This window comes from Salvelinus alpinus, chromosome 17 (genome assembly GCF_045679555.1).
Source record: "Salvelinus alpinus chromosome 17, SLU_Salpinus.1, whole genome shotgun sequence".
Taxonomy (NCBI): domain Eukaryota; kingdom Metazoa; phylum Chordata; class Actinopteri; order Salmoniformes; family Salmonidae; genus Salvelinus; species Salvelinus alpinus.
Genome location: NC_092102.1, coordinates 25566970 through 25579100, shown reverse-complemented (window position 1 = coordinate 25579100; position 12131 = coordinate 25566970). Strand labels below are relative to the sequence as shown.

The following is a 12131-nucleotide window of genomic DNA, read 5'->3' as shown; positions in this document are numbered from 1 at the left end:
GGAATGTCCAGTCTGCACGTGCGCTGTGCATTTTTATATCCACTACTGGTTGCATGTTTCACTGCGTCTTCCATTTGGCATATACACGTTTTAAAGAGTCTGTGCTCAAGTATTTCCGGGTGGCATGACTTCGCTTTCTTCCGGGTCTGGTATACCATCATGGATGTTCAAGAGAATTGGCCAGAAATAGAGAAAGCCGCAAAAGAGAAGAGACGCGAACTGGTCCTGCAAGGTGCAGTTATCGATGAAAAGATATCCTTGAATGGAGGGCTGTGTTCCACTATCTATTCTCTCAAGCTCCTAAATTACCTAGAAGTCATCCAATGCCCGAGTTTGACAGAAATTCATGGAGACATCAAAAATCTGACCACCCTTACAAGCTTGATTGTTTGTAGGAATAAGCTTTCCTCTATTCCAAAAACCATTGGACATTTGAAGTCACTGAAAGTCCTCGACATTTCAGTCAACAACCTGAATGCTTTGCCTGATGAGATAACCCAGCTAAGCGAGCTCAATACACTCAACGTGAGCTGCAACAATATCGAGTCACTGCCAGATGGACTGTGTCATTGCACGAAGCTCTCCATCATCAACATCTCAAAAAATGGCATCACTCGGTTCCCTGATGACTTCTATCGCCTGGATCTCCTCAGCACTGTCATCGCCTCTGAGAATTACATTGAAGACCTGAGTGGAAATGTTCACATGCTTTCTGCTCTAAAGGTTTGTGACTAAAATTGATGGATCATATATTGTACTGCTACCTAAAATACGCATTCTTGCATCTGTTCTATTCCTTCTGCATTATTATGGTCATGATTGACAAGGTACCTCTCTCAGTTCTACTTATCAACAATGTATTGAACGGACCTGAGACCCGTTTGGTTATTCATCTTAGTTGAATGTAGTAACATGCATGTAACACTGAATGTAATAACATTAACTATGACAACAAAAATATGAAATGTTCCTCTCCAGGTTTTGGACCTATCCAACAACAAGCTCAGTGACATCCCCTACGAGTTGAGCGACTGCTCCAAGCTGAAGGAGATCAACTTCAAGGGAAACAAACTAAAAGACAAGCGGCTGGAGAAGATGGTCAATGGTTGCCAGACCAAGTCCATCCTGGACTACCTTCGGGCCGGTGGCAGAGGGAAAGGCAAAGGCAGCAAGCAGGCCGATGGGGACGGGGATAAGGCCGACGGGGGCCGGAACGCAGAGAAGACCCAGACCAAAAAGCAGCGCAAGCAGAAGAAGAAGAATGAGGAGGACGAGGATGAGGTGGATAAGTTGAACCGGCTGGTGGTGAAGGTGCTTCACATTTCTGACAACCCCGGGGCGTTCACTGTAAAGGTGGCCAACGAGCTGAAGGATGTGAGGCCATACTTGGTGTGCTGTGTGGTCAGAGGCATGAACTTCAGGTCCGGGAATGCGCTAAAGAGATTCCTGGCTGCTCAGGTAACGTTGTTTTGAGATGAGAACATGTTAATCTAGGAGCCAGTCTGTTTCTGCGTTAGCCAACTCATACGTTGCTGTCCTTGACAGTCATATTTGACACGGTAACACTGCACTATGGGACCCAGACTAAGAACACTCTACAAAATGAACTCAAGCACATAAATGGACATAAGCTCACCATCCTCAATAGCCTCTTTTGCATTATTCACAACTCTTTCTCTCTTGTCTGTTGTGTTTCAGACCAAACTTCACGATGACCTATGTGGTAAAAGGACAACTGCAACCATTGCAACTCACGACATGCAGCTACTCAAGGGACCTCTCATGTATGATGCCAGGCTTCCTCCCATATTAAAGGTATGATGCAACATTGCATGACATTTTTCTCATACCACGTTAGACAGCCACAAATACTCAAGTCAACTCGCTTGAGCTATTTAGCTATGTATTTCAAAATCTTTGCATTTGATTGGTTTATGATGACATTTCTCAGGACCTTGTCCCATGTCTTTGTTCAAGTAGTTTATGCAGACAGTCTTATATAGGTCTCTAGAGAAGGCTGATTTTCTATTGGACATGGTAACTCAGTTTTTTTTTAGTAGAATCCAGTATTTTGAAGGACACGCTAATCAGCAATTGTGAGCCATCACATTATTCCATTCTTAATAATACATTATCCTTTTATCCATATGTTATGCCAAAGCCAGGCAACGCACCACCTGTTAATAGTATTATCAGTCTTCTTGAAAGACCTGCATATGTCTTCACAGCAACAGTTTGAACACAAAATAACATTGTTGCTAGTTGTTGTCTGTCACTCTTGGCAAATCATTGTATTCAAAAACTGCATTCAGGTTTGTGTCAATGCATTTCAGTCCCATTCAAGGTCATTCAAACAAGCAAATACATTTTTGAAAGGAGCACAACTCTCTCATAGACTGTTGTTTACTAGATAGTCCCCCTGGGCCGTAAGGAGATGACTGCGGTGGAGCTGATGAGGCAGTTGCAGCTGGAGGCAGAGGACCAGAGGAAACAGAGGAAGAGGCAGAATGTTTCTGGCCTCCACAAGTGAGTATTAGCACCTGTCTTTAAAGGAAAGATTCACCCATTTTGAATGTTATATTGTTTTTGTGCATCTCTGAACAATGTTCTATCGATTCCCGGGGTAATTTCATGTTTTCATGTGTTCTGAGCTATTGCCATTCAAGCAGGCAGAAATTTGACAGAGATGATGTAGCATTGCGATAAAGCGGCTCTCACTACACTGGAAGTTAATAGGAATACGACTTTTAGATTGCGAAAAGTCTATCATACATGTCAGATTTCAATACTGGGTGACGTCATAACACAGGATGTTGTCTTCTCTCGAATGAGCCATTGATCATATTTTTGCGATATTCCTACCGCGAGAAATGTGTAATTTAACAGAGGTTTCACCACATTTGTCATATTTGTCTGCCTCTTCAGTCCAAGGTGCATTGCATGGTGCCGTTGCGAATGTCAGACTCCACTCTGCGAGGCACATCGATCTGCAGGTTGAACATTTGGTATTTTATTTGGATCCCCCTTAGCTGTTGCGAAAGCAGCAGCTACTCTTCCTGGGGTAGTGTAGCTAGTTACGTTTGATCAACTAGATACGTTGCTAAATTGTAAACTATATACCCCAGAACTTGAAACATAATATAGAACATTAAAGGGATACTTTGGGATTTTGTCAATGAGACATTTACGTACTTCCCCAATGTCAGATAAACTCGTGGATACCATTTTTATGTCTCTGTGTCCAGTATGAAGGACGTTAAAGTTTTGCGAGACAATGCTAACTAGCATTAGTTAAAAAAAAACTGGAAGTCTATGGTAGATACCCATACTGTGCGCTAGTTAGCAACTTCCTTCAAACTCATTGCCAATATTCCGAAGTATCCCTTTAATAGAAAATAACAGCTCAAGGACAGAAACAAACTGCACTAACTAGCTACACTATTTATGCAAAATTATGTGGAGTGTCGGCTGGAGAGACAAATATATTGATAAGTCACCTTGTCTGAGAGATTTACATGGTTATCGAAACTTCATGCCAGGGTAAGCCTACACGAAACACAATCCTTATTTTAAGTGTTTCTAAAATCCTCTATGGGAAAAATTAATGGTGGAAAAACGATTGGAACCAATTTCCCTGTTTGACTGCCAGGTTTTATGGGTATTATGGCACCTCCGCTGTGGGGCTCTATAGGGCTGTGGTGGTCATGAAATTTTGTCAGCCGGTTACTGTCATGCAAAAGACTGCCGGTCTAACGGTAATTGATTGTTAATTAACATGAACACATTTAGCATCTCGAGGCCTCCACGTATACAAGCTGTATACAAACAGCTGAACATGTACATTTTAAAAAGTCTAATAAATCAATTGAATATACAACATCACAATAAATCCATTACTTATTTTAGGCAGGTCTAAAGAAACATTCTGATATGAAGAAAATTTATTTCAGAAGAACAGAATATGAGTTGGCCTACTGTATGTTATCTGGCTATGTGCCATGCCGTAGGTGGTAGGCTTGTTAATTTAGCAGACAAAATATGCTTATAATTCCGGTGCCATTATTTTATAGTAAGAAGAATATAATTGAACTTAGCTGAATAAAATACAAAGGATATGTTTCCTATTCCGGAGTGTGCATATGAAGTGGCTATGTTGAGTGTAAAAGTGATCATTTGAAACAGGTCCTGTACGCTAGATTTAGAGATTTGGCAAATTTAGTTGTGAATGATACAAACTAGAGGTCGACCGATTAATCGGCATGGCCTGGCCGATTTTAATTAGGGCCGATTCCAAGTTTTCATAACAATCGGTAAATGGCATTTAAAAAATAAAATAAATGTTATACTTTGTTTTTATTACATTGCAATCCACGAGTAGACTGCATGGCATGCTGACCACCTGTTACGCGAGTGCAGCAAGGAGGCAAGGTAAGTTGCTAGTTAGCATTAAACATATCTTATAAAAAAACAATTAATCTTAACATAATCACTAGTTAACTACACATAGTTCATGATATTACTAGTTTAACTAGCTTGTCCTGCGTTGCATATAATCAATGCGGTGCCTGTTAATTTGTCATCGAATCCCAGCCTACTTCGCCAAACGGGTGATGATTTATCAGAAGCGCATTCGCAAAAAAAGCACTATCGTTGCCAATGTACCTCAAATCAAATCAAAGTTTATTTGTCACGTGCGCTGAATACAACAGGTGTAGTAGACCTTACAGTGAAATGCCTACTTAAAGGCTCTAACCAATAGTGCAAAAAAGGTATTAGGTGAACAATAGGTAAGTAAAGAAATAAAACAACAGTAAAAAGACAGGCTATATACAGTAGCGAGGCTATAAATGTAGCGAGGCTACATACAGACACCGGTTAGTCAGGCTGATTGAGGTAGTATGTACATGTTGATATGGTTAAAGTGACTATGCATATATGATGAACAGAGAGTAGCAGTAACGTAAAAGAGGGATTGGCGGGTGGTGGGTGGGACATAATGCAGATAGCCCGGTTAGCCAATGTGCGGGAGCACTGGTTGGTCGGCCCAATTGAGGTAGTATGTACATGAATGTATAGTTAAAGTGACTATGCATATATGATAAACAGAGAGTAGCAGCAGCATAAAAATAGGGGTGGGGGGGGGGGGCACAATGCAAATAGTCCGGGTAGCCATTTGATTACCTGTTCAGGAGTCTTATGGCTTGGGGGTAAAAACTGTTGAGAAGCCTTTTTGTTCTAGACTTGGCACTCCGGTACTGCTTGCCATGCGGTAGTAGAGAGAACAGTCTATGACTGGGGTGGCTGGGGTCTTTGACAATTTTTAGGGCCTTCCTCTGACACCGCCTGGTGTAGAGGTCCTGGATGGCAGGCAGCTTAGCCCCAGTGATGTACTGGGCCTTACGCACTACCCTTTGTAGTGCCTTGCGGTCAGAGGCCGAGCAATTGCCGTACCAGGCAGTGATGCAACCAGTCAGGATGCTCTCGATGTTGCAGCTGTAGAACCTTTTGAGGATCTCACGACCCATGCCAAATCTTTTTCGTTTCCTGAGGGGGAATAGGCTTTGTCGTGCCCTCTTCACGGCTGTCTTGGTGTGTTTCGACCATTCTAGTTTGTTGTTGATGTGGACACCAAGGAACTTGAAGCTCTCAACCTGCTCCACTACAGCCCCGTAGATGCTCATTGCTCTGCTATGAGCAAATGATAAATAAATATAATAGCATCTTTTTAGTGACAACCATCAAAACTCTGCTTTCACACGGGATTGCATTTTGAAATGTCTGGCCTTATAAGAACACATTTTTAACTCCCATCAACCACTGTTTGAGGAGCATGCAGCTTCTCGGAGATGGAAATGCACTGTGGTGAAATATTCTGTAGTTAAAGGTAATGTGTCAGCCTATTAATTATGAAATATAAAAAATGCCCTATTACTAGGCTATTTAAAATCAAATACAAATTCACTATAATTGCAGGTTAACTCTAAGCCGCCCTGCACAATCAATCAACCAACAGCATCACTTAGGCCTATACATTCTCTCCCAGACTCATGGATAGAATGTTTGGAGCGTAGCATAAGTATGCATAATAATACAGTCCACACTGAAAGGCGATTATTTGTTTAATTTTGGAGTATAGGCTAGACCAATTATGTACCAAAGACATATTTTTATGTTTTTCTGACGTGCATAATATGCGGCAGCCTATGTATTTCATAACTGCATAATCATTATTTTAATTCAGTTGTTTTAAGGCTTGGGCTCATATATAGGCCTTTGCGTATGCATAAGCTGTAATATGCATATGGGTGTTGAATTAATCATCACCTTAGAAAAGCGATGTCATTTTCGTTGTTAGACTTTGAAACAACATCCACAACGACCATGTTTTCCACTCCATGTTTTCCACTCCGTTTCAACTTCTTTCTTCAAATTGATTGATCACAGTGAGGTAGGTGAGTTTTAAAAACACGATACTGTTTTCATGATAAGTGTTTGATGTGATTTTAGAATACATTTGCATTGACGTGAGTGGTTAGAGGAACAATCAAGCGCTGAGGACCAGACCATTAGTGACCTGATGGTCATTAGCGAGTTGGGTACTACCAACGCATGTCCAGAGTGCATAAGAGCAGATTACCGTGCGGTCACGTGGAATTTTACAGCGGTCATGACTGCTGGTGTGGCAGTAATACGGTCACCGCAACAGCCCTACTTCCAAGGTGCACATTTGCAGACTTCCCATCATGGATTCAACAATGATGGAAACTCTATACAGCCAATGATGGTCAGGAAATATAAAAGTGCACACTTCTGGAGAATGAGGGGCGGCAGGTAGCCTAGTGGTTAAAGCATTGGACTAGTAACCGAAAGGTTGGAAGATCTAATCCTCGAGTTGACAAGGTAAAAATCTGCCGTTCTGCCCCTGAACAAGGCAGTTAACCCACTGTTCCTAGGCAGTCATTGAAAATGACTAAAACAAAACAAAAATTCCTTAGTTTTGGTTAGATAAAGTAAATAAGATTAGATATGGTAAAAGGTAAGTTTGACTTACAGTAAGTAAACAACTTGTAAATAACATGCCACAGTATTTTGGGCGGTTTAAAAAAAGCTCAAACCACTGTCACTTTAATCTGGTTTCAATCTGCACCATGAGTATAGGTGTGGATCTTATACTAACAATATGCTGTTATGAAAGGGTTATATTGGCTATTATAAACTAGGTGGTTCGAGCCCTGAATGCTGATTGGCTGAAAGCCGTGGTATATCAGACTGTATACCGTGGGTATGACAAAACATGTATTTTTACTGATCTAATTACATTGGTAACCAGTTTATAATAGCAATAAGGCACCTTGGGCGTTTGTGATATATGGCCAATATACCACGGCTAAGGGCTGTGTCCTAGCACTCCGCATTGCGTTGTGCGTAAGAATAGCCCTTAGCCGTGGTATACTGGCCATATACCACACCCCCTCGGGCCTTATTGCTTAATTGTAGCCATCGTAGGCATGAGGATAATTATTCAACATTTCTCAGCTTAAGTTACCTGGCTTTTTTATTTTACTCAGATACCTGCAGCTTCTTGATAGAAAAGAACTCTACCCATGTCTGGTGGATGCAGAGGATCATGTGATCTCCTTTCCACCAATCACCAACAGCGAGAGAACCAAGGTAAAGTCTGTGTGCGAGTGAGCATATTGCCCGCGGGAAGTATGGGTGCTGAGGGTTCTGCAGCACTCCCAGATTGTTTTCTTTTAAATGATATATTTCAAAATATATATACAGTACCAGTCAAAAGTTTGGACACACCTACTCATTCCAGGGTTTTTCTTTATTTTTACTATTTTCTACATTGTAGAATAATAGTGAAGACATCAAACCTATGAAATAACACATATGGAATCATGTAGTAACCAAAAAAGTGTTGAACAAATCAAAATATATTTGAGATTCTTCAAAGTAGACCCCTTTGCCTTGATGACAGCTTTGCACACGCTTGGCATTCTCTCAACCAGCTTCACCTGGAATGCTTTTCCAACAGTCTTGAAGGAGTTCCCACATATGCTGAGCACTTGTTGTTACTCTGCTGTTCAACTCATCCCAAACCATCTCAATTGGCTTGAGGTCGGGTGATTGTGGAGGCCAGGTCATCTGATGCAGCACTCCATCATTCTCCTTCTTGGTCAAATAGCCCTTACACAGCCTCGAGGTGTGTTGGGTCATTGTGCTGTTGAAAAACAAATTATAGTCCCACTAAGCGCAAACCAGATGGGATGGCGTATTGCTGCAGAATGCTGTGGTAGCCATGCTGGTTAAGTGTGCCTTGAATTCTAAATAAATCACTGACAGTGTCACCAGCAAAGCACCATCACACCTTTTCCTCCATGCTTCACGGTGGGAACTACACATGCGGCGATCATCTGTTCACCTACTCTGCATCTCACAAAGACACAGTGGTTGGAACCAAAAATCTCACATTTGGACTCATCAGACCAAAGGACAGATTTCCACCGGTCTAATGTCCATTGCTCGTGTTTCTTGGCTCTTCTTCTTATTGGTGTTCGTTGGTAGTGGTTTCTTTGCAGCAATTCGACCACGAGGGCCTGATTCACGTAGTCTCCTCTGAACAGTTGATGTTGAGATGTGTCTGTTACATGAACTCTGTGAAGCATTTATTTGGGCTGCAATTACTGAGCCTGGTAACTCTATTGAACTTATCCTGTGAAGCAGAGGAACCTCTGCGTCTTCCTTTCCTGTGGCGGTCCTCATGAGAGCCAGTTTCATAATAGCGCTTGATGGTTTTTGCGACTGTACTTGAAGAAACGTTCAAAGTTCTTGAAATGTTCCGTATTGACTGACCTTCATGTCTTAGAGCTATGATGGACTGTCGTTTCTCTTTGCTTATTTGAGCTGTTCTTGCCATAATATGGACTTGGTCTTTTACCAAATAGGGTTATCATCTGTATCCCAATCCTACCTTGCCACAACACAACTGATTGGTTCAAATGCATTAAGAAGGAAAGAAATTCCACAAATTGACTTTTAACAAGGCACACCTGTTAATTTAAATGCATTCCAGGTGACTACCTCATGAAACTGGTTGACAGAATGCCAAGAGTGTGCAAAGCTGTCATCAAGGCAAAGGGTGGCTACTTTGAAGAATATATTTTGATTTGTTTAATACATGATTTTGGTTACCACATGATTCCATATGTGTTATTTCATAGTTTTGATGTTTTCACTATTATTCTACAATGTAGAAAATAGTAAAAATTAAGAAAAACCCTTGAATAAGTAGGTGTGTCCAAACTCTTGACTGGTACTGTACATGTTCATACATTTTTACATATTTAATCGATTTTATAATAAAAAATAGTTTGCTGCTTTAGCTGTAGACAATATTACATACAATTGATGTACTGTACCTTTGTCCTGTATTCTAGATCAGGAAGACGACTAAGGAGCTGTTCTTAGAAGTGACCAGTTCTACCAGCCTGCAGATCTGTAAAGACGTGATGGATGCTCTCATAGTGGTAAGCTCATCTCTTTCCCTGTATACAAAGAGACATGCAGTAGGACTGAATCCGACATTGCAATGCACATACATAACACAAACTGCCTTTGATTGCATGAATTAAACAACATTTGCACATAAATGCATCGGTCAGACACACACGGGGGCGATTGGCGAGAGCAGAAAAGTCTCATCAAGTGTCTTGCTTAGTCTCAGGGTGTTATGCAGTTTTGACATCTGTACCCTGGCCCCACTGGCTCCCAATGGAATCAGTGAGCTCATTGGCCTGGCATGACTAGCCCGGCGGTGTACGACGTCACCGCCTAAACATACTGCTCAAAATACAGCTGCAACCCTAGAGCGGCCTGCGTGCCTCGCACCCACCGGTACACACAGCTGCAGATGCGTTTCAATGACAGCCTTGTCGAAACAAAGCAGCCGATAAGGGTTTAATCCACACTATGATTCCTATTCTAGAATAGCCGTTGTGGGAGGGTACATTTTCGATTTGGTGTGGTGATGGAAGGCTGGAAGGTCAGTTTGGGGTTGATTTTGAGAATTTAGTGAATGTGTTGAATCATTCATTTCCTGAAATGACTAACTGAAATGGAACTGAAATTAGCTGAACTTGAATTGACTGGTAGAGAGGGCATTTGGAGGAGAACGACGTGAAAGGTAAAACTCTGTGCTGTTGAGATGCGACTTCCTGCTCTGGGAGTGCTTGTCCTGTATTTCCACAATCTCATTGACAGATCGTATATATCTCTCCCTGAATATTTTACCGTGTCAACAACCATGAGTTGAGCAGGGCAAGTCTGTGAGAAGTTTAGAAAACCTTCAACCCAATTTGCCACCATACACATTTCATTGTGTGTAAATAGAAAAACAAAATTGATGATACAGTATGTATAACCTCAGTCTTTACATTACATTTAATTTCTTATAAAATTAGGGTAATGTAAAGACTTTGAGGTTATACATATTATCTATTTTGTTTTTCAATTGAATGTGTACAGATTTCAATCCAGCCTTTAAATCTCAATTCAACAACCATTCTCTATGGCAGGGGGTTTTCAATTCTTACCCTGGAGCCTGCTGGTTTGGTGTTCTACCTGATAATTAATTGCACACACCTGGTGTCCCAGGTCTGCATCAGTCCCTGATTAGTGGGGAACAATGGAGACTGCCTTCGAGATCCAACTGCCTTCGAGATCCAGAGTTGAATATGAGGGCTCTAGGAGTTCCTTTCCACATAGTGCCTTCCTCAAATAGACCTTAACCACATTGTCCCAATGGTCAGCAATTAACACATCTGTCTCTATTCCGTTCTCAGAAAATGGCGGAGCTGAACAAGTTCACGTTGGAGCACAGAGAGGAGGCTGGGTCAGAGGGGGAGTCAGACGTACCCCCAGACCCCGCCTCAGATGGTACCACCTCAGGAGAGCTGATCATCCAGCAGGTTCGCACCGTGGACCCTGACGGGAACCTCAAGGTCGTCTACCCGTCCAAAACGGACCTCTCCACAGATGTCGGCAACCTGAACGTCATCTGGTAGTTGTGCCACAGTTGCACCTTTTTTGATTTATACAATTACAGTCTCACACAGTTAAAATCACAGTACTGTATATGAGATGTTCAATGTGTTTGCCAGGTTCTCTTTTGTAGCATTATCGATTACAGCCACTCATTTCTCAAACATGGAAATAGTCTATTATAGCCTTGCTTAATGTTCTTGATTATTATTAGTTTTAAGGTATAAAATAATTAAACTACCTACCCAACTTAAAATATGTTTTTTATACTTTTATATTGTTTCACACTAAAGGCAACTCGTTTGTTTAAGATTATTATTATTTTTGACATGTACAATAACTGTATAAGCCTGTAGCAAGCCTGTGGTCAGTAGAATAGACATAATTAATGACCATTGAAACAAGTGTAAAACCTTTTTCCATTCCTCTCTTTAATTAATTAAGGGCAGGGAATGTGTATAATGTCTAATATTTAAAAGATCTCAAATAAATTGAACTTTTAAGGCAGCAGTGGTTATGCATTTCTTTATTACACATGTTGAAAGCCAGTGCTTTGTTCTACGTAGAAACGTGTTTGGCCTCAATAACACAGGAAACCCCTGAAAGTTGGTTTCATAAATGCCTCCATGGTCAGTTACTGTGCATGCATGGTGCACGTACATTTGACTGAATTGTAAAACAGCTTGGGAATTTACAGGTTAACTAGAAAAGCACGGGGGTACTGTTACATATCAAATTGTATTTGTCACATGCGCCGAATACAACAGGTGTAGACAGTGAAATGCTTACAAGCCCTTAACCAACAATGCAGTTTTAAGAAAAATAAGTGTTAAGTAAAAAATAAAGTAACAAATAATTCAAGCGCAACAGTAAAATAACAATAGCGAGACTATATAGGGGGTACCGGTACAGAGTCAATGTGTGGTGGCACCGGTTAGACGAGGCAATTGAGTAATGTACATGTACAGTAGGTAGAGTTAAAGTGACTGCATAGATAATAAACAGAGAGTAGCAGCAGTGTTAAAAGTAGGGTGGTTGCCATTTGATTAGCTGTTCAGGAGTCTTATTACATTAAAAAAAATATA

The 12131-nt window shown here is 41.1% G+C and overlaps 1 protein-coding gene across 2 annotated transcripts; it reads left to right on the top strand.

Moving 5' to 3' along the window:
- The first annotated feature begins 3 nt into the window (after nucleotides 1-3).
- Nucleotides 4-11553, top strand: LOC139542583 (leucine-rich repeat-containing protein 47-like). 2 transcript variants are annotated; one of them, XM_071348192.1, is made up of 7 exons: nucleotides 4-723; nucleotides 979-1458; nucleotides 1699-1815; nucleotides 2411-2526; nucleotides 7569-7671; nucleotides 9444-9533; nucleotides 10848-11553. In XM_071348192.1, exons 1-7 carry the CDS (start codon nucleotides 4-6, stop codon nucleotides 11067-11069), a joined length of 1848 nt encoding a protein of 615 aa, XP_071204293.1. In that variant the 3' UTR covers nucleotides 11070-11553. The 2 variants fall into 2 exon arrangements, with proteins under 2 accessions (XP_071204293.1, XP_071204295.1); XM_071348194.1 differs by lacking the exons at nucleotides 7569-7671; nucleotides 9444-9533; nucleotides 10848-11553 and adding an exon at nucleotides 4379-4990.
- The last annotated feature ends 578 nt before the right edge of the window (nucleotides 11554-12131 follow it).

Coding starts and splice junctions, on each gene's coding strand:
- LOC139542583 (XM_071348192.1), top strand. CDS start 4: ATGTCCAGTCTGCACGTGCGCTGTGCATTTTTATATCCACTACTGGTT. Junction 1,459..1,698: donor AGAGATTCCTGGCTGCTCAG/GTAACGTTGTTT, acceptor GTTGTGTTTCAG/ACCAAACTTCACGATGACCT. Junction 9,534..10,847: donor TGATGGATGCTCTCATAGTG/GTAAGCTCATCT, acceptor TTCCGTTCTCAG/AAAATGGCGGAGCTGAACAA.